The sequence below is a fragment of the Protopterus annectens genome, chromosome 6.part0 (assembly GCF_019279795.1).
Source record: "Protopterus annectens isolate FY-2018-M chromosome 6.part0, PAN1.0, whole genome shotgun sequence".
Taxonomy (NCBI): domain Eukaryota; kingdom Metazoa; phylum Chordata; order Ceratodontiformes; family Protopteridae; genus Protopterus; species Protopterus annectens.
The window spans coordinates 1,716,300,132-1,716,324,301 of record NC_056737.1 but is presented as its reverse complement, the minus strand read 5'-3'; the positions used below and the strand labels follow the sequence as shown (position 1 = coordinate 1,716,324,301).

The window sequence follows — 24,170 nt, the reverse complement described above, 5'->3', positions numbered from 1 at the left end:
GCATGCCCCATACTACAAAACTTAACATCTTTGATGTCAAAGAGGTGAACTACAAGGCTGTGTTTTTCCCAGTTTTGAAGAGTAATCAGCATACTCTATGCACTAATTAATTCTGTGTAGGATAATTATGATTTTGGTTAAGTAATATGATCACTTTATTGTACTGTTATATTTAAAAATGTCATTTTACACTCATCTGTTGTTACAGATATCTACACTGCTTATAACACTGATGACATTTAGGATTTTACTTTGAAATATTTTGCTTTTCAATTTGCATTGACAGTATGTATGAATTGTATCCTTTACCATTATTTTTTAAGTAAGCTGTAGCTGAAGAAGGTCTGTTGTAGTTAGTAACTATACAGATGCTTTAATTCATTAATACTGTATACAGTTAAGGGGATTTTAAACTGAAGCACTTCCAGTGTATGCATTGATCTATCTTCATTGGTTTATTAATATGTTAGTATTAGTCTTGAAGGAATGAAACAGCAGACTAGAATACATAAAAATGCAGTTTTTGTGGATGAGTTTGTATTTGCAGACATAAGAGGTGAAGAAAAGACTTTAGAAACAATGGTGTCAGAGACAGTGGAATTTTTGTAGAGATAACCTGCTTGTTCGTTATTTTGGTTGCCTAGGAATAATTTTTGCAACAGTCAAAGTTCTGTGCAGTAAAACCCAGTCAATGTTTGTATGTATGTTAACAAGTGGTCTTTAGAAAAGGGTAGGAGAGAATTATATAGAAAAAAATAGAAATTATGGGAGCTATACAGGCAGAATAATATTTTTGGAGGTGGAGGAGTGAGGTTTAAGGTAAGGCAGAATTTGGTTAGTTTATGTAATGTTGGATTGATTATAGTTATACAAAAGAATACATATGATATATAATGTTTGTAACTGGGGACATGTTAATATGACTTGTTTTCTTTTATATAAATGTATGTTTGCCTATGTCTTAAGTGAAAATTCAATAAAGGTGTTAAAAAATTATAAGAGTTCGGCACTCTCCAGTCTGAGTTAGAACCCTTTGGTCATTTAAATCCTTTTTGGAGGACCTAATTAATTAATTAATTGGTAAGGAGCAGTTCAGACTGTCAGATCCGTTGAACTTCCCTCCTCTATCCTTGGAGCTCTTAACCCCCATAGTGGCTCTCTAGAGTTCTGCAAGTCCTGCCCCCTCTCCCCATAGAGAACATGTGTGCATCTGCCCGCATGCTGATCTCTAATCCCTAGACAGTAAATGCTCTACAGACTTATGTTCAATGGTTACAATGCCCACTGCTTCCTCTAGGTGTTACCTAAGGAGCAAACCACAGCCACCTCCCTTTTCTCCAGAATGGGTGAGCTGATAATCACAGCTCACTACCGTCCTCCCCACCCACTCCAATGCCCATGCTGCTAATCAAACACAGGTTATCTGGGTCTCAGTTAGGGTTCACCCCTCTGTGTCATGGGAGTGGGAAAACTATGTAGCTTTGGATTAAAATACAACAAACAAAGTTGTAGATGCTGGAGCTCTTCACCCTGAGCCTTCCCTACTATTGGGTTGTGCCAGTAGGACTATCCCAATCAGGAAATGATAAACAGAACAAAATAAATAAAAGATCACATACAACAATGGTCAACATGCAACTCACATAGACTTCTTCCAAGTAAGGAGAGAGCACTGGTGGTAGAATCTGTGTTTGCAAATTCATCTCCAGTGAAACAGTCAGCCCACAGCATAAACTACTGGTTACCACACTGAGCTGTAATCAATGGTCGGAGAAGGCTTTAATGTCTGTAGAGACTAGGCTGAGGACCTGGAAGTTGACTGGAAAGAAAGCACAAGAATTCAAAGAATTACGCAGGACTCTAGCACCTCAGGAAGAAGAGGAAATAGGCGGAGTTGAAGATTGTCAGTGCCTCAAAACAACATATGTGAAGATTATACAATAGATATGCAGATGAGTCAGCAATGTAAATACGGTACATAAAGAAAGCTGGTGGTGGAATGCAGAAGTTCAAAAGAAAGAAGGAATGATTTGCCCACCTGTCAAAGTTAAACAGAAAATTAATAACTTATTACTCAACTACCTTTGTTATCCCAAAAAACAAGAATTTCCCTTCTCTGGCATACCACAAGCTGGGATGAAGGAGGTATAGGGTTTCCAAATATTGATTTTTATTTAAACTCTGCATTTATTAACATAGTGTTGCTTTGAAATAATGCTTCTTATACATCATATACATCATATTGGAAATCAATACATAAAACCTTACTTCTTAATAAGTATAGGACATTGCTTGAACCATATACTCAAAATACACACAAACATCTGTATATGGATTTTAAAAATATGCAAAGTGAAAGGTCAAAACTTGTTCTTATACCTCTTATAAACCAAATATTGCTGTTGTTGAAAAAGCTTATATTTTCTAATCAATCGATTATGAATTTATTAATAATTATGTTTCCTATTGTATACACAAATGAATGTTTGATATCTATTGAAACTCAGAAAATGTTAGAATTTAAGAAGGGTGACCTATTATATTAGAATAAATTTCTCTCAGCTAATGAAATAAATTCTGCAGACTATTTGATCAGCAGATATAGTTTGCATAATTGCAATTGGCTGGACATCCAAACTTGTAAGGATTTTATACATACTAATTATTAGAGGCATACAATAAGAGTAACTTAAAAATCTTGGATTTTATCTCAACAATTTTTAATAGCTCATCCAAGAACACTTCATACATATCTGTTATTGATAAAATTGACAGTAATGATTTTAACAAAACAGATGTTACTTTTTGGAATTATTCAAATGAAGTTAATAGACAAGTATTCTCAGAAAAAGATAAAATACTTTGTTTACAGTTGGTGAAGGAGTCCACATTGTCCCTGTTCTGGCATATATACACATGGAAATTTTTACATAGATGTTTTTTCACCCCACATAGACTAGCAATAATGTACAAGAAAGATGAAATGAAATGCTGGATATGTGGACACCCTGATGCTGACTGGATACATATGGTTGTTAATTGTAAAATAATTTCCCATTTTGGTTAGACTTTAAATATCTTTTGGGAAGCTCTATGGAATGATAACTGTATAATGTCTGACTCCCTTATCCTTTTCAGTGTTCCTGTTCCTGAAGTCGTTCCTAAAAAACAAACATGGGAGGTTGGCATAATAGGTAAGGTATTTGCCTTACAAACATAAGGTTCAGAATTTGATTCTCACATGAGGTATTTGGCTAGGCTTAAAATAGCCCACAAGGGCAATTAGCCTAGCACTAACCCATGAACCTATTTTTACCATGGTCTATCCCCCCCACAGCAAGGAAAATTGTAATTAAAATTAGAAATCCCAATCTACTCCTGTCTTTAAAGTTGAGTTCATTCATCTTGTGAAATGCATTTGTAAGAATGAGATTGCTACTATAAAAGCAAGGACTAACAACAGAGCTCATCATTTAATTGCTTGGACAAAATTGTCTAATCTGTTATAATGTTAAGTGTTCTCCTATGTATATATTTTTTAATTGTTATGAAAATTGTATATAGTTTATTGTTTTTCTTGTTACTATACTGTTAAGTTATTGTGTTATAAAATGAATAAAAACATTTTGAAAAAAAAAAAGAAAGAAGGAATGCAGGAAAAATTGGGAGATAAAAAAGATGGACCAGGCTAATATTGGTTAGTTAACAAAGAGTTCAAGAGAGGTGCAGCAATGGCAAAGAACAAGACATCAGTGACTCTCTACCAGCTTCTAGAAGGCAAGTCTGTAGATGGCACAAAGAAACTCTATTGGGAGGGGGGCAAAAATAGAAAGATAAAGAAGAAAATCAGACACCGTTCATAAGGGATGCCAGCAACAACCTGCTCACCAGTCCACAGGACATCAAAGGCAGATGAAAGAGTACTTCCAGCAGCGTCTGAGTGAAGAAAACCCCATAGAAGCTTTAATGCCCCAGACACAGCTTACAATGAAAGAAAAGAAGAATCCTTTGATTGGTGGTAGGAGACATGCTGGGGTACAGACAAAGAAATAATGACATCAGAGCAGAAGCTAAAGGAGCACCAATTGCAGAGAACATCAAAGTGAATAGATGATGGTGGTTTGGGCAGATGTGCTTAAAAGTAGAAGGCAATCTGGTGAAGAAGATTAGGGACAGAGAAAAAGAAGGCAAGACAAAACAGACATCCAGCAAAGAGGTGGATGGATTGGGTGAATGAAGACCTGAGACAGTCAGGCATGACTGTTGATGAAGGTAGGAGAGTGACATTGAATTGAGAGAGATTATGACAGTTGGCACCACACCCAGACCCCATGTAGAAATTGGGAAAACAGAAGTTGATGATGGCGATGAAACAAATAACTAAATAAATAAATCAATTAACCACTCAATCACATCTAAGAGAGAGAGTGTGGTTAGGTTTAGAGGGATTACAACTGCATTTATACAGAATAGAACATTTACACTGAGGTTACAAAAACAAAATCACAGACACAGTAACATAGCAGCAGTGTCTGAGCCCCATATAAAAGAGCACAGAGGTATGATAAGATGAAGACAGTATAAAAGGCTGCAAAGATATTATAATAGAATTAGAAGGGCTCAGTTATATAGTAGCACTGTATTTGTTTTGCGTATGAAAAATCTGTAATCAGATAGTAAACATAATAAGTGAGATGAATCCTGTGCAGAGATCCACGCATTTTTATAGCCATTCCTCTCTCAGGTTTGAAGCACTGTTTAATTTTATTTGAATAATTTATTTATTTTTTTCTTTCGTGCTTCAGTTGACAGCCTTGGCCATTGTTTAGTACCATTTCAACAAATAATGTTTGGTTTGATCAGAAGATGAACAAACATTCCCTCTGATAAGGGCATAATTCATACTGTTATACTGCATGGAATGTCATAATTGATATGCACGCATTGATGCTTAAATATGCAGTGAAAGAATCAGACTGGTGTTGGCATTCTATCGTTTATGCCATCCATGAAATGTATAGTTTATGTTTCAACTTGAGTGAATTCTAATTCATTTTTCTTCTTGGTTTAGCATCACTTTTGAAGGGACTTAAACATGCAAATGTAGTCCTTCTGCATGACATCATACAGACAAGAGAAACACTGACCTTCGTATTTGAGTATGTGGTGAGTCCAGTATTTGATCAACATAGTTCTGTACTGAAATAAATCAAAAAGAAGAACAAATGTTATCTGTACTTCACTTTGCTGAAGCCATGCTTGACGAATGTTGCATTCTGTTGACAAACATCATTGCACAGTACATAACAGCAATGAAGCAATATTTTTATGCATTACATATATGTATTTTCTGTGTGTTTTATCAACCTTTCAAAATACTGAAGAAGGAAGATCTGCAATTTAAGAAAAAATATCCATACAAAATATAAACATTATGTATGGCTCTTAACTTGATTAGGATTTAATTTGGACAACAGGGTGATGCAGAGATTAGCGCTGCTACTTCATGGCTGCATGGCTTTCATTTCTAACATGTAATTATGTCCATATACATTTTCTCCAAGTGCCATAGTTTCCTTTTACCTTCAGAAGATTGACAGTTGACTGGTTATTCTAAAGTGACCATGAGTACTACATTTGTACTTGTCTGTCAATCTGAGCTTTTCTTTAAAACACTTTACAAGTATAAATTTGCAAAACTGCTTAATCTATGATTACAATAAACATGTAAATTATGCTTGATCTTTATTAATACTGTGGGTGGGTGGTATCTGGTCTCATAAAGGTCCTCAGATCTCACAAATGAAAAGAGAAAAGATATTTAAACAGATTAGCTAGCATCATATAGGGTCTCCTGGATAAAAAGAATTTAGGTCTGTCTTTCACATAACTGGTTAGCCCATCATTAAAACTAAACTTTTAAACTATACTTGATGTCTATTAGTATTGTATGTGAGTGGCATCTAGTCTCATATCAGCCCTCAAATCTCACAAATGGAAAGAGAAAATATATTTAAACAGATTAGCTAGTATCATATAGTGTCTTCTGGATAAGGAGAATTTAGGTCTATCTTTCTCTACAGCAATTTATTAAAAAGCAGATGTATTATTTGGAGTCTGACTGTATATAATTAGGTAAATCATATTGTTTCAACTTTGGAAGTCCAGAACATCATTAAGGAAGTCAAGAGAAGTCTAGAAGATTATTTCCAAAGAGATGTTTGACTTTTTCATGTGGAGCATCCAATAGTTCCAGTTATAAGAGGACTTCTTAAAATTCACAAGAATACGACTGACCCCCCCTACTCAGACCTATTGTCTCTGGGCAAGGTTGGGTCATGGAGGGCATTTCACAATGGGTGGAAAATAACTTGAAATCAGTATTGAAGTCAGCCCACACTGTCCTTAGAGACATTGCTAATTTTTTATATGAACTTGCAACGTTTTGAGGTCCTCCAATCAACAACTGATTTTCTCTTAGTAATATTGGATGTGAACAGCTTGTTCACAGCTATTCCTAATGAATATGGAATAAGAGCACTTAAGAGTTTGTTAAGGAGAGATGAACTTTGGGATTGTCCCTGTATCCTCCATGTTCTTCTGCTTCTACAACTGGTGTTGGAAAGGAATATTTTCATGTTTTGTAATGAATTTTATTGGCAGCAATGGGGTGTCGCCATGGGCACCCCATATGCCAACACATATGCCAATCTGGTAATGGCATATTAGGAGGATGAGGTAATCTTTAATTACTGCAATCCATGGAGGGAAAATGTCATCTTCTAAAAGGGATTTGTAAATGATGTGTTTATTCTATAGGATGAGAGCAGAAATAACCTTGATTGTTTTATTGAATATTTGGAGAAAAGCACTAAATTTTTAAGATTCACCTTGTATGTATCAGAGATTGAGACCGATTTCCTTAACACTAAGGTGTACAAAAAACATAATGGAGGACTTGCCACCAGGATCCTCAGGAAGGCTTATTGGAGGAATGGTTTGTTAGCCAGGGATAGTATGCACCAGAAGCACATCTTTCCCAGTATAGTCAAAGGGCAAATGTGTATGTCGAGACTACGTACAGAGGAAGATTTTTAATCAATAGCTGGAATCACTTAGTACTTGTTTGAGACTGCATGGCTATAAGGCATGTCAGATTGAGGAGACGAGAGACCAGGTTATTAGCCTCAGAGGATTGGATGGTCTACCATGGTTCAGAAGACATAATCTGAACCAACGAAGGCACGATGGCATCAACAGGTTGGGGGAAGGACCTCCCAAGTTAATATTTAAATATAACAATGAGATAAAGAGTATTTGTAATATTATCAGAAATAACTGGAGAAATTTAAGAACTGATGATGAACTTAAAGACACAGTTGGTGAAGTGCTGCGATTTGGTTTTAAAAATAATCTTTGTCTGAAAAGGATATTATGCACGCTTAAATGCTCTGAACCAAATTTGTTTTGTCATCAACAACAATGGACATGCTTTTCATTTTATGGTGCTCCAACAGATTAAGAGAGATTGAAGAGGAGGGGATTTGATCAACAAAACAGAACTTGCTGAGTTAGGATGGATAGCAGACCTATGGGCGGATCATATCCCAGGGTTGAATGGAGTATTTCCTTTAAAACTGGCCCTCAAGGGGCATAGGTAATTCTCTGGACTTTGACTGGTGAACTATATAGGTGTGTCTGATATGTCAGTCTTATTGGCTGTCATGTATCAATGGGCAGAACTGAGTATTTAGTCATCGCTCATTCCTAGTCATTCAATATTTAATTATTTTAACTGCTTTTTATCGGTTATTTTGTTTTTTAAATAAGATGTTCTTAATGAGGCTAATTTATCTGATGAAGGGTGTTGTGCCTGAAAGCACTAATATATTTACATTAAACTTTGTTCTTAGTACATGGACAGTGTGTTGGCATTTTTTCTCTGTTTATTCGTCATTTGTGCCATTGTGGACCTTTAGTGCTTCTGGGTTCTGCTTTGTGTATTGTATATAATTAGGTACTAAGCTAATCAAAAGAATGTATATAAGATACATTTTTCTTTTCCATGTTCCCTTAGTATAACAGGAGATAAAAGTCCAGCAGAATGCAGTAGATTAATTCTTGGCAGATAATTTTACTTAAACCTAATAAACTCAAAGTGGTGCTGTTGAACAGATTACAACAATCTGTACTGCTTGCTGCCCATGACTAGAAAACCCATTCATATTGTTGGATAATATATGTGTAATAATAGGCAACAGGGCAATAAACATGGCAGATGCAGTGTCAGTGATGTTTTTAGATCATTGACTGCAGACCTCTAGTGCAATACTGGTAACAATTTGCAGTTAAACAAGCAAGCACTGAAAGTGTAGGTAGTATTTACCTGAATGTAAAAGAGATACTTAATACTGCTTAGAAATACAGTGGACATTTCATATGTGCATAGTGTATGTGTAAACATTTTTATCTTAAAATCATGTTGACTCATATACAGGGGTAAAAGCACCCCTTTGTTAAATTCTTATACCAGGTTAGGCAAACCCAGATTAAAAATTTAATAAGGTGATATGGGACCCCCCCCCCTCCCCTCTAGAATACAGAACAGGTGGAAAATGGCAATTTCCTTAGAAATGCAAGGCTATTCTACACTTTGACAAGTGTTTTTGAAGTGATTATAATCCAATTTCTTTTTATCATGGTGCATTGAAACTGCATTGACTTATATTGTGCCAGGCAGTGACGCTCTGCAGTACTTTTCTTTCTCTTTATTTTTTTATCATTGTTTTATAACTGTGGAGTTGGTAATGACATATCAGATCTTGAACCCCTACATAGCGTGCAGCAAGGAGTTTGCCTCACTGGAAAAATACTTTTTGTGTATTTCTTAGTGTTTCTGAACTACACTTCCTAATATAAAAACGATGAAATGTAATTTGTTGCAGGATGAGTCAATCATCAGTAAATTGAATTAAAACCATAAGCAGATTTAAAGGATGTGTAAAGCATAATGCATTTTGGTAATTAAAATGGTATTAAGCTGGAGAAAAGGAATCTTGCTTAAAGAAACTAGTGCAACAGTCACTGACATAACATTTAAAATGATTAGAATAATCAAGTCCCACAACATACATACCTTTACACATGTAATGAAAGACTATTTTAAAACCTGGATTTGAAAACGACACACACACTAAATGTAGATTTTTGCATAGGCTTTCTAAATCAAAAGCAAAGTGAGCATCTTTGAGAGTACGTTGTTGTAAGGTAGCATTAATAAACTATTTGTTTTTTATTACTAAACTGATGAGATCCAACATTGTCTGGAGCATATTCTAGGCAAAACCAATGCATAGATTAGTAATCTAAAGGTTAGAGATCATTTTGCACTTAAAATTGAAAACAGCACCTTGAAATGAATATGTGACTATGGTGAGAGAAGGGAAAGCACTTAAAATGCATGGATATTTGAGGTTACCTAATAACATGTAGATGGCAGTGGAGTTATGCTTTCCCCTTTAACAACTTAGTAAGTAGAAAATTAGCAGTCTCTCTTGTTCAGTATCAAAACAGACACATAACACCTGCATTGATGAAGTAGAGAAATAGAGCCCTGACTGCAGCCCAGGGGACCCAAGCTCGCCTAGCAGCCCAGGTCCTTGATGATGCAGGCAGTAAGGATGAACACTCATATTCATGGGAGAGGTATGGTAGTTCTAACCCCTCTCATACTAGTGTTCTAATCACAGAGCCTTGGTGGAGAGCAGACATCTATCATGATAAGGGGAGCCACTGCTGGGAAAGACATTTTAGGGGATTAAGTGACCCTTGAGGTGTTGCAAGTGCTTATGACATGATCAAGGTTGGGGTTAGTTTGAAATAAAACACAAAACTCTCATTAAAAGGATACTGAACACTGCCTGGATAACAGCCACCCTCTGATGGGATGTGTTTGACTGAGGCAAAGCTTCACAGTGAGCATCAAAGAGGTCAAAATCATACAAAGCAAAGAAGAAACAAATCACAGTTGGAGACTAATTGGATGCTCCCAGTCACTGCAATTTCCTTAGCTACACAGGTGTGCTGCTTTCATTGAATAATTTTATTTTATCTGATTGCAATTTTTCTGGTCACTGCTTCATGTGGTCGTAAAAACATTATCCCACAGAGCTCAACTTTTGCTTTCAGAGTTAGTGATAAAGCTAACAATAATTAGAGAAAAAGGCCAAGAATTAGGAATGCAATTTAAATACTGGTATTATCAAACTTAGAATTTCTCAAAAATGTTTAGCCTTATAAAGGAGCAAATGTTTCAGACAAAATTAGGGATGTTCCTAAAAATAAACCATTGAATAGTGTGCATTACCCTCAAGAAAATTTAAGGGCAGTGTGCTATAGCTGTTTATACCTCTATATCGCCCTGTAAACTAACTTCCTCCATTTCCCTCCAAGCATTTGGCAGATCTCTTTTTCTGGTTCTTACTGGCATTTAACTTCTGCAGAGTTTTATATACCTCTGTGAACTTTTTTTTTCACTTCCCATTTATTCCCCTTTTGAAATACTACTTTAATGTTATGTGTAGTTCCACTATAATCTCTTAAATCATTCTGCATCTGTTCTTTGTCTGTCACCCTGAAGCCCACATGCTTGCACTAGTCTCTTCATATAACTTCAGCATGTATTAATGTTTTGCCAGTGATGTTGCTTCATTCTAGATACCTTCTATGCTCCTCTTTCCATGCTTATTATTCATTCCTGTTTTGGTTTATGCCACCTCCCTCATCTTCTCTGTCCTTCGTTATGTTTTACTTCAGCAGTCCTTGCTGCTGAGTTCCCTAAGTACTCTGTATATCCCTTTATGCTGCATCAGTTCCTCACTTACCCGTCACTACCTGTTATCCCCCCCCCCCCCATCTATTGCTTCTGGACTTCAGACTTTCCAGCATACTATATCAGACTGGATATCCTGCTTATTTTATTCCCCAAAACAGTGCATGCTCTTATTTATTAGCACATTCTGCTTAAGGTGTGAGCCTATGTCACTGCCTAATGAGTTATCCATATGGTGTGGTGTAGGTAGGCCCTGCCAATACACTTTGTGACTGTGTGCCGCTGTCCTCAGGATGTCTCATGAGTATGAGAGTTATTGCATTACATCAATGGCCATTTTGTTTTCAGCATCAGCCTGCTGTGTTGAGGAAAAGGATGCGGTAGTTTCTAGTGCTGAACCTTCTAAGAAATATGTTAAGATGTGGTTAATGTGGCCTGTGACAGGTGGAATTATTCTTACATAAAGGTAGGATTACCTCACTTACCATGCATTGTCTGTAGAGTTTGATTAGCATCTGACGATGGCATACCTTGATGACGAAACATGTAATCATGATATGTGCACAGCTGTCATGCTAAATACATCCAGTTTAATGGAGTGAAACAGCAACACAGTAACTTTCCACATTGCCCAACTATGATTGTTGCAGGAGACTGAAAATCCTGGGGTCCTCACTACCTCTGATGATTCCTGCATTATCCTCATCTGCATCAAAGTCATCAGCCCTTACAGAGCGAAGGTAGTTGGAGTGTGGAAGGGCAATTGCATTCTGCCTAGCTTTTGATCCCACCGTATCATTTACTTTTTGCCTGCACTGTGTCATGATGTGGTTCCCTACCCGTACAGCATTTATTCAGTCACTACTTGATTCCATGCCTTAGCTCTCTCTGTCTGCTTTGCCCCCATTTTTTTTTTCAAAAAGTCATTTTCCATATGTTCTCAGAGCATCCATGAGAATGTGTCTCCTTGGGACCAAAGTTGTCTCTCCCGTATCTTGTTTCTTGCTGCCACAGCATTTTGTTACCTTCAAGCATATATTGGGACAAAATTACACCTGCTTTCCTTGTATGATCCTTTCAGAAATTGTGGATTATCCATGCCAGTGCATAAAAAAGAAAAAAAACTGTGAAAAGTGCACTGAAGCAATAATTCTAAGTTGGGGGTTTGACTTTTCTTGGTAATACTGTCAGTGTTATGCATTTCTCTGCTGGCTGTATCTGTTTGCTATGACAGCATGATACAGTTTATATTAAATAACAGCTTGGGTATTTCAGTACTTACTTTAACAAAGGTGGCTTGTAGTATGGTCCTATGTATTACCCATTGTCAGGAACCATTGTCTGCAGTAAGCCATGTGACAGATGTTGACAGCACTGAAAAGGGCAGCTTAGACATCCCCAAGCATTTCATGAGCAATCAGACAAGTATGATAAAATGCCATGTCTAACCAGTAAATACACTCTAATGTTGGACAGGTCACAATAAATTACACTGATAGCTGTCTTTTTGTAACAGTTTTAGGTTATCCCTGCTTTTAATAAATGTTTTTAGTTCGCTAGTGCTTTACATGGATTTTTGCAAAAGTGCGGAGCCCAGCAGTGCTTAAAAAGGTGGACTGAAGCAGGTTGATGTAAGTTGGATCTGTTGAGAAGTTCTTATGCAAATGAGGTTCAGCTATGCTGAGTTCTATGAATTCAGTAGTGTAACTTGAGTTGAACAAAGGGAGAAACTACCCCAGGCACAAAGTGTTGTATGTGCACAAGTGCCATTCGTGCCTTAGCTGAACTCCAGCATGCTATACTTTATTTATGGCACAAATGCATTTATAAGTTTTTCTGTGGCCAGACCTCACCCACACAGGCTAATGTGATTACAGCTGTTCTAATTTCCCTTGCACAGTCTCTACCACAGTGAAGATGATTCATGTCACACAAGTTCTAAATAAAGCATTCCCTGAGAATTTCATACAGAAATTGTGTCACTTCTCTGTTACTGCTGCACTGAAGAATTTCAGTACATGGAAAACCTTTAAAAAGATGTAAAATGCAACCATAATACTGAATTCCAAATAGGTTACCAATTCTTTACAAAAAAAAAGAAAGAAAGAAATTCCTTTGCAGTGGATGGGGGTATGGAGGGTGTATGAGCCGGATAAAATGATGTCACACCCTAGTGGGTGTGATTCACACCCTAGTTTTCATTGCCTCAAACTTATAAATTTAATTCTGAAGTTAGTACTTCATGGTAATGCAGTCCATTAAAGTCCAAGGTTGTGCCCTAAGCTGGCCTGAAAAAGGCTCAAAATATTCCTCTACCTACTGCAGGGGTTGTACCTGTGGAAGCTGGATCAGGTCACTGCTGGCAGTGAATGGAAGAAAAGTGATATCTGTCAGGAGGGGGTCACCTGCCATTATTGACTGGGATCCCATCCCCAACTTCAGTGAGTAATACAGCCTCATGTAAAAGCCTGAAGCTGGCCAAGTGGGTTTCTGAGGTATGGGACCAAAAGCTGGAGTTCTATAGTAAGTACAGTATTTCTTATACAGTCTTTCTTATACATTATAGTAATGTATATGGACGGTATTTCTTATACATTATAGTAACGCATACGGAAATGTATGTAAATCTTTAACTTAATATTTCTGTATATATATATATATATATATATATATATATATATATATATATATAGTTATATATTTATATAGAAATATATAGAAAGATACACACACACACTCACACATAGATTTAGTTTAGATATTTTATATCTATATCTATCTCTATATATAGGTATTTATATGGTTCAGTGCATTTTGCTATAAGTTCATTATATTGAACATTTAGTTAGGAAGATTGTTCTGTTAAACTGCTGCTTCATTACAGGATGGCTGCATTTATTTTGTGGGACTACTTCCAGAGGGGAGTGAGATTTTGTTCTTTCCCCACTGTTTTGTGATCTCAGAATTGGTATATATAATTAGCAGGGGGCACAGCTACCTCAACTAAATTTAAATCCCTATGTAACTCATTGGATAGAAACTTGGGTTACAAATAGAACCCAGAAAATTAGGGTGGGCAGCTCTGCCTCCTCCAAAATATGTTACTAGTGGTGAACCCCAGGGTTCAGTCCTTTGGCCACTCCTCTTTGGCATTTATTTCTCATATTTCAAAGATAATGCTAAGAGTTTGTGGCTGACCATGTTTGTAGCTGACTGCAAACTTGGTGCCATCATAAACTCCCCAGTGGACACCAAGTTCATCCAAGAAAGCATGTTCTGAAAAATAGCTGGAGTCCAAACTATGGAATAAAACTAAATACAAAGAGGCATATAATCATATCTTTAGGTAAGCATGACTCCCCTTGTAACTATTGTATTTATAATACACCCCTGAAAATTGATTCTGTAGTTAGGAGTCTGAGAACCTATATTGTTTATGTCCTGTTTTTGATCACCATTTATCCACTGTTGTAAGATAGTCTTTTTTCATCTAACCACTTATAACTAAAGGTATTGTATATAGAACCAGGGATGTAATCATTTCACTGTGCTCAGCAGTCATCAAAATGATCATTGAATATAATACCCCTTTTGGTATATATATTTTCAACATTTGTCACAAGTGAAACAACTATAACACTTTCTCACTGAAAAAATCAAGGTTCTAAACCATAAAAAAATGCATGCTGTCTCAGTGCCTTGTCCCTCTTCTTTCAGTTTCATACAGGCTAATTTGAGGTGACCTCTGCCTCACATATAGAGCTTCTATAGATCCTGTTCTGTCAGACCTATTACACATTTGTAAATCAAATGGTATCATAAACAAAAGCTCAAGGGATATTAATCTTTTTGCAAAAGAAATAGAATATGTCAAAGATAGAAGATTGTATCACAGAGAATATTGCTTCTGTAATGTCCCCACTCTGGGACAGTAATCAAGTAGCTTGAATCCTCACCACTAGCACTGGAGAGGGACATTCCCTTGAAGCAAGAATAGACACACCCATTATTTTCAGATGCAGTTGTCTGCATCATGCACTATTTTCCTTAAGAGCACACAGGAAACACACTCAGTCCAAGGACTGGATTTTCTCTCTCTGTCTCCCTCCAGGTCCCGAGTAAGACTCCCCACTGGCACAGCTATAGCGTTGGGTCCTCAGCTGAGTGTCCAAGCCAAGTCCTCCATCACTGTCTCTGTGAAACCAGTGCTTTGTGTCCCTGCTCAAAGCAGATGACACACACACTCTTTGAGGTTTGATTTTCTCACACACGCACACACACACACACACACACACACACACACACACACACACACACACACACACACACACACACACACACACACACACACTTTGGAAAGGATGGCACAGATTTGCTAGCTTTGCCCCCTCTGCCCAGACTATAGGGTAGTTACTGCCACCAGACATGCCACAGCCAGCTATGCTAAGACTCTTACAAGGGTACCCAATTTTACTGAGTGAAATTAATATTAGTACAAATGGCAGTTTGGCCAACAGTAAGGGTATCAGGAGTGGATGGAGTTGTCACCAAATAGATGTAAGTAATCTCAAAGTTTAAAATATTCTCTAAAGGACCAGCCACAATGAAAAGTTTAAATATATTTAATAATAAATAATAAAAGAACATGAAAATATGGAATATCTATTTACAATAAACTCCAGAGTTTCAATCACAGTAAATATTAAAAATAACACAGGTGGACAGGTTCACACAGTTATAGAAAAACAGTACTCATCTATACTCACTATATTTTCCTCACTGATCTAAAGAATTATTATTACCTGGTTACTTACTAGAGCAAGACAAGATGAAGTAGGTGAGGGGTCCTTCCTTGTCAGGTGATAAAAACAGACTGCCATGAGACTTCAGTCTCACCTACTATTAAAATATAATTTTTAGTAATGGATTACAGAATGACATCACATACGTCTGGTTATCTGACTTCTGGTCCCCATGCTCCCCACTTTGTCTAGAAGCTGTCATGATTTATCACATATGTGTCAATAATACACAGACACACACACACACACACACACACACACACACACACACACACACACACACACACACACACATATACACAGAGCCTTGCTAAGATCTGCTGCATCACCTGGAAGTCATAAAATAATTTCATACCTCCACCCTTCCAGAGTAGGAATTAGTTGACCCCAATGACAATGCAGGAAGCTTCCTAATACAGACTTTTTTCTTTGGCTGCATTGAGAACTGTGAGATATGATTTTAAGGCCTAAACCAGGTAATTTAATTTCAAACTTTATTCAACGTTTGAGATTAACCTCTTCTCTTCCAGTAACATCTGCTAAAACATATACATTAAACAGTTTACAATAATACATATATATTTAATTTTCTGTCTAGCAGGGCACACTGTTGGTACATTTTTAACACAAGCAGCTTTACAAGTAAATTTTTCAACACAAGCATTTTTACAAATCAGTTTGATATACAAATGACATACGCTTCCTTACAAAATTCCAGCTAGCTGTGCTGGCATATGTTATACATCCACTGCCCTATTTCCCCAGCATAGCTGGCAATACCTCACATCATCATAGCTTCTATAGAGAAAGCATATACCTGTCCGAGTATATCCTTGCTCAGCCCACCTCTGGCTTATTCACATTCAAAATGTAAGGGCTAAAAACTGTCATGGGAATATAAGGCTAGGCTTCTTAAGATCTTCATAGATCAATAGCCTAGTAAGTACCTATAAACCTATAAACCTATAAAGTTTAATGTTTATTTTTTGTTAAACTTCAACTTGTATTTTAAAATGTATTATTATGTTACACCACCATGTAAACTGATATTGATAATTTATATGGGGATTTCCAGAACTTTTCCTGCACTTCTGTACTGCTCCTGGATCACCTCCCTACTAATCTTACTCTCTGCCAGTCAAAAGCTACTACAACCAGAAGTGTAACCAGAATGGGACAAGAAGGACAATGTCCCTAGGCTCAAAGTGTTGGAAGGGTGGTTTTTTTTTTTTTTTTTGCTCTTCAGTTGAAGAGCTACCTGGGTTGGGGTGTGTGGCTGTAACTGTATTAACCTGATTGCTACAGTGAAGTTATTATTTTTTTTTTTTTGCTCTTCAATGAAAGGGCTAGCTGTGGGGGATAATTGATGCAACTGTAATAATCCGATCACTACAATGCAGCGATCGGAATATTACAGGGAAGTGCTTTTTTATTTATTTTATTTTATTTTATTTATATATTTATTGATTGATTGATTGAGCTATTGCTCTTCCATGGTTGAGTTAGCTGGGGGTGTGTAGATGTAACTGTAATAACCCGGCAACTACAATGGTTTATTACAAGGAATTTTTTTTTCTCTTCAGTTGAAGAGTTACCTGGGGTGGGACACTGGCTTTTGGTATCAGCATAGGGCACTGATTGAGCCAGCTATGCCTCTGACTACAACTGTATAGCTACCAACTGAGCCTATCTTAATTCATCTAAATAAACTTTGCATTCTTATCCACCTATCCCTACTAAACCTGTATAAATATCTTAATTACCCATTAGCACCTATTCTAGTCTTCACATCTCTGTACATATCTGTTATCTAGCATTAAATTCTTCCTCTTCCACTGCTCTTCCTCTTCTGTTTTTACCTCTCCCTTTCTCCCTGCTATACTTTTATGACATTTAATAGTTTATGATATCACTTCTCCATAGTTATAATTAGCTTTTGACATATCACTCCACACTGAATTTTTACCACAACAATAATGTTTAGTACAACTGTAACTGCTATGTACTGTCAACACTAATTAAATATCATATGTATATAATTGTTTAATGAATTGTTTAAGCCGTTTTTCATATTTTTACATATTATTCAGTTTATGCTTACCTTTTGCTAGCTTATTAATGGAGATTTTCTCCCTTGGCCTCTGATGAAAAGGGGTAGTTTTCCTAACAGCTCAGACTATCACAGTAAATAAATGCAATAAATAAACACTTTAGCAAAGGTTGTATGCAACCAGTCTAGGGATAGAGAATTGTGTAGAAAATTCCTGAGCTGCATAATATTCATTATGTTTGCATTTACACATACTGCAATGCTTTAAGACATGCTTAAGAAGAGAAATAATAATGACGAAAGATATCTCTGCCATACTGTAAAATGAATGCCAATTGTAGAGACACATATACAGAGCTCAACAGTATTGGAAATAATTCCTTGCAACTTAGACTGGTTAGCTTGAAACTGTTTGCAAGGTTAGCAATACTTTCTGAAACTGATTACCTGATCAAGTTGCCATAGTAGCATACCTTTCAAAAGCACATATATCAATCTATTAATTCCCAACCTCCCCTCCTCAGACCCCATGATGCCTCTGAATGCATCATCTCAGAAATGTTCAGTACTGGCTGTAACATTTTACTTAAAGTTGAACACCGTACCTTTCTTGTTGCATAGGCATTCACTGCAATAGCTTTTCCAGCATTTACCATTTCATCTTTGCAATACCTTTACAATAACTACTTCTTCAAGACTCACTCAGACATTTACATACTGACATGCTGCATATCCTCAGAGCAAGACAGTGGACTGCTTTAGAAATGAAACGTGAAAGGGGTGGGAGGTGTTTATATCAACAATAAGCTTTACTAATAAAGATAACAAAAGTCAGAATGATTATATTGCTTTTAGCCACAACAAATACACAAACAGGATGAATAAGCAACTTTCTTTTATTTTTTTCATATCTACACAGTCCTGAAGGAGTTCAGCTCTATCTGTGACGGCACCAGAGGATAATGGCCTGGCTGGTGTAACATGCTCCTATGAATGATATAAACTGAGGAATATTAAATAATATAACAGTATATAACCTTAAAAATATGGTACCAATGTTTAACACTGTACCACATTTCATTTTAATGGATTATCAGCCGATAGTCCTTACATAAAAACAGAGATATTAATGTCAATGTACTACACTGAACCATTTAAGTGGAGGGTAAATTAGTATCAACAATGACTGCTTTGGTAGTGAAGGCAATACCAGTCACTATAATAGTAATTGTCAATTATTTACTGCTGCAGTACTCCCCTCCAGATTGGCTGCGATATCTCATTGCATACCTTAACGCCTTTATTCATTCACATCACACAAGAAGCAGTAATACCAAGTACCATGAAAAAGTACTTGTCAGACTTAAGTCATTTCATTAGTAACTAAAAATGTGTAACATTGCCTAATAGCTTTCTGATTCAAACATTAAATGTTTAAGCGTCTGTTATTAAAAATGTACTTGCTTCACAATCCATTTCACAGTTTATTTTTGTCTCCATTTCTCTCACTTTTTTCTCTTCCTTTTATGTTATGTTTTTCTGCAGGTCCAGTAGCACCTAGGACAGCTAAGTCACAGTACTCCCAAGTGCAGGAAGGATCTTGACCTCCTTCTACTGGGGATGTCCTCACAGGGTGAGAGTGATGACTCCACCCTTGTGGGTCCCCTGGTGAAAGGCATCCTGGTGAGCTAACAATGAGCTTCAGAACCTGGTTGAGGGTGTGGTTGAGCAAGCAGTGGTGAGGCAGTTGCACCCATTCCAATCTCTCTCACCTCTAGTGAGTAGAGGACATTATCTGGTCAGCTGCATCAATTGAGTCATCAAAGGCCTGTATCCTCCATACCATTGGGATTCCCCCACAGATCCAACAGTGAAACAGGAAAATTGATGTCCTCTGGACCAGGGTGGTAGCTACATCATGGATCACCTCATCTTTCTCTTTGTATCTGTCTGCCATGTCTTGTCACTCCTCATATCAGCCCACCATAGCGTTCCTGTTTGTATTGTTTGTTTTTCATGTTTATTTCTTCCTTCCTTATCTCTTCCTTAACCCCCCATTTCTACACCTCCACCCTTACTCCTTCCCTAAATTCCCTCTTAAAAGAAAATCAGAAAATTAGGTTTTACCCCACAAAGACATAGTATCCATCCTCTTCAACCTCCTCCAGCACATTCCTCGTAATGTGCTCCTTCTGTGTTTCCCTTGTCTTCTTTCTCTCCTCTATTTCCATTCCAACCTTATAAAAGGCCAAAAAGGATGTCCATATGAGGACACACTTTACATTGAACAGAAGAAATCTTGAACCAGGTTAGGGAAGCCACAGCCCAAAAGTGTTCAGCTGAGCTCAAAGCAAGTTTTCATAGAAAATCTTGAGATGCCCATGCAAGCTCATGTCCACAGCTTCCTGCCAAAAATACCCAATATCATTTGTGACTGTACATATATACAAATTCTTCTGCATATAACTACACTGGTTTCTACTCATTTCATGCAGATATGCAAAACTTCTCTGGGCATTTTGTTGTTGAGCTGAGAAAATCAGAAACTATCATCATTTCCATGCCTTTTTGTTCATTTAAATACAGTAACTGTACTGCTATTCAGAGATTGATGTTACATTCATGTGAAGCATGGGATTATGAATACTATCAATTAAGTAAAAGATGCCTGATCAACTATTTGGATTTGTTATAAATATATGGTTTCACATTCTACTTTTTCACAGAATGATGTTTCTGGTATATACTATTTTATTAATTTTTACTTTTCATACATAATAGTTTGTCACTTTTTAGTATTATTATTTACTGCTTGCCGCATATTGATGAGTGCCCTGTTTTATTAGTACTCTGATTAATAACTATTTTATATATTAATTAGTAGTAGACATATTTTGTGCAGCATGACTTTATACATTTGTTTTTCCTGACAATACCCATCACTTGCTGGTAGATTAAAAACACTGACATTGAAACATTACATCTCAGTGACTGATAAACACTAAAGAACAAGTCAGACATAGCAGTTCATTTCCATAAATAGTGCAAAAGTGTTTTACTCTACCTATCCCAGCTCCCATCCCCAAAGTCTCAGTAGTATATACAGTTTCAGAAATCTGCAAGAAGAACATCACCAGTGGCATTATATCAACTTGCCTATCTCTCTCTTCAGGAGATTAAAATAAGAATCTGAGCACAACTGTCCTAATAATGTCTGTCCTAGAGAAAAAGAGTACTGATGGTAAAACAAATCCAACTGTGTCATTTAAAATATGTCAGGGGTAGTAAAACATTACCAATATGTTTGTTAGAACATGGATTTATGCAGTCCTCAGAAATTTAGTGGTAATATTTGCAGGCATTACTGAATCAGCAGCTAATATAAGAAACATTTTCATGTTCCTCCTGGTGCTGTGTTTACAGCTCCATATTTATATATCACATAATATAAAAGGATGTCTAATACAAATAAATCAAAGGCATCTAATAAAGGAAATCTGCAAACTGAAATACCGGGTCTATAGCACGTAGTCGAACTATGACAGCTTCGAATGTGATATGGTCGAGACCATATGTTCGAAGTTGTCATACTTTAAACTCAAAAAAAAAAATAAATAAAAACCAGGAGCAACGTCCTGACAGCTGTAAGCAGGGAGGCAAGCCCCCCTGCACCCCCCCATACCCCCCTGCTTACAACCTTTTATTTTATTTTCTGTTTTTTTTTAATTTTACATATTCAAAACTCTGTCAGTTCGAACATTTACGTTCGAACATATGCTGTTCGAACTTACAGAATTTCGACTACGTGATATAGACCCAAAACACCATATTATACAAATAATACAGTAATTCAATAAGGCCTATAATAATTAGAGCACTGCATAGTTAGGTTAATAACTGGCAATAGCAAGAAAGAGCATGTGCAGTTAGAGACTGAGATAAGTACCAAGTGTCAAAACAATGTACAGTAAACTCTCAGTTAACCAGACCTCAAGCAATCGGCAAAAAAACACTTGAAATACTGTACAGTTTTCATGTTCACTTTTTGTCCCCCTCCACCGCATAAACATACCTTACGCTTATAGAGTTTTAAAAAGGAAGATAGGAATAAATTCCATCTCTCCCCAACCTGAGAACAAATCAAACCAAACAATAGCACAGGGCACAGTATCAGGCCTATTTTTAATAGTAACTGTCAAGCAACCAGAAACTACAGTTATCTGGCATCTACCAATCATCATGGGTGCCGCTTAACTGAGAGTTTACTGTATTCAGCATCAGTTTTAGTAAATAAGGACAAAACATCATCCATTCTTGGCACAGATCTGCAGAGGACTTGTTCATGTATGCATATAATCTCTTTTGGCAGTACTGTTTAAACAAAATGTGCCATAAACAAAACATTGCTAAAAGTTATGCTTAAAGTACAGTTGTGTAGTACACCAGGTATAACACAATTTTTAAAAAACTGTAATTGATTGCTTGTATCTACTTAGCTTTATCTAATGCAGAAAAGCATTGCGTGTATTACGTTCTCTTTCATGTCTCTGTCAGGAAAAAGTATTTGTGTAACATTGTACGCATACCATTAGTAAGGAAAGATGGACCCATGATAACCCACTTCCCCTTTCAAAACTGTGTATGAGTGGGTATTAAGGGAGCAGCGACTCCCTTACTAATGAAACAAATAATAGAAACTGCACAATGAAGTTTTTAAAGTCAATAGCCTGCAATGTAACACAGTGAGAATTCCAAGGTGTAGTTTTATGCAAGCCACAATTAACAGAGTAAAGTCGGGGATGGGATAGGTATATTAAAATATTATTTATTTATTTTTTTGGATTTAATACTGCAGGCAGGAGAGGTAAGTAAGTGCAGTAGTTTCTAACACTAGTAATCACCACCCAACTGTGGGTGATGAAGGATATATATGTAATTGGTATGGCTTACCCAAGAGAGCAAAGCCTAAGTAGATACATTTCTCCACACAAATGATTAAACCCTGCATCGTACATTTTAGTGATGATCATTAATATTTTACAATGGAGTCATATTTAAATAGAAAATTTCCATTGTAAAATGGATCTCTTTCTTTAATTAGGTACTGCTGCAGAACGTAGAAAATGAAGGTATCTTTACTGCGCATGCACTCATTTGCCTTTATGTCTATGAATGTGCAGTGAAATGAAGGTTTTTAGCCTGTGCCAGTGATGCTGTGGTTTTGGACAATTTCTAAATTTGTTAAGCATGAAAAGCAGTTTGTATGAAAACATCTGCATTTATTTACTTTAAAATGTGTTATGCTAAAATTTACTGCAGGGCCAGCCTTAGCAATAGTGGGACCCAATCTGGACCATATTGGTGGGGCCCCTCTCCACCTACCACCCCAACCTTCCCTCCATATTGACTTCATGGACTTAGACTATTTCATATTAGCTATCAGAATATATGTGATTACTGCATATTAAAAATGAAACAATATGTTTACTTTTTGGCATATAATTTTTCACATGTTAAATCAGAATTTAACTATCGAATTCCTGGATTATCCCCAGATCCAATTTAACCTGTAGTTCCTCTCTCATGGTCTACACTCATTAAAGGGCTTGTTTGAATGGCAACTGAAGCCCTGTGTATGTGGGGCTTTATCTGGGGAGTGTATCATGGCTTAACAGTAAGCATGTTCCCAAACTCCTGTAGAGTTACCCGGATCTCCTGAACCAGAGTATGTGCCCTCCCAAACACACACTTCTTTTTTTTTTTTTATCACTTCTTGCTGACCTTTTTTCCCTTTTCCCCTTGTTTGGCTCATGCATCACTCTCTTTCACATTCCCTGATCAACAATAATATGCACTGTAACTTATTTGTATATTTTATAAATAGTAACATTATACTGTAAGATGTTACAACAATGCAAAGGTACTCTTCATCCTGATTGAATTATTGTATCACATCTACTTATGTCTGTGTTCATTTATACTACCTACTATCCTGACTTATACCTGTTTGCATGCCTGCTCTTACATTATTACTGTTGCATTTATATTGAATAAAGGTTATTATTGTTTCTGCTCCATCTGCCTTCTATTTAATGGATAATATTGTGTCACAAGTCTTTGTGATCAGAAGTTGCCTCCCATTACAGCATCTGTTATTATTACCATTTTTTTGTTAATGCTTACTGAACTGAGTTACTTGGCTGCAAGTGGTATTACAGTGAATGTTTCTATTTTTATTCTGCAGTCAATTTATATATTTTAGCTGTTTGTATACAAACTGGAATTATTAGTTATCGGTGCTTATCTGTAATCTGTCTATTAATTATAGCTGAGGTATAACTAAACTATTATTAGAATGTTATTGTTAAATAATTCTGCTGACTAGTGTTTGCTATACAAACTGAATGAGATTGATATTAGGTTTGTTTCACTGAGCTGGTCTACTTTATTACAATTTCTTCCTTCTCTATTTTCCTTTAGTTCCTGT

At 36.5% G+C, this 24,170-nt stretch overlaps 1 protein-coding gene across 1 annotated transcript in view; it reads left to right on the top strand.

The window, feature by feature from the left end:
- Positions 1-24,170, top strand: part of CDK15 (cyclin dependent kinase 15) — a 1,846,298-nt gene that overhangs the window by 899,021 nt on the left and 923,107 nt on the right. Inside the window, exon 6 of the mRNA XM_044075109.1 lies at positions 5,072-5,166. Coding sequence (XP_043931044.1) covers positions 5,072-5,166 — 95 coding nt within the window. The remainder of the gene's footprint in view (positions 1-5,071; positions 5,167-24,170) is intronic.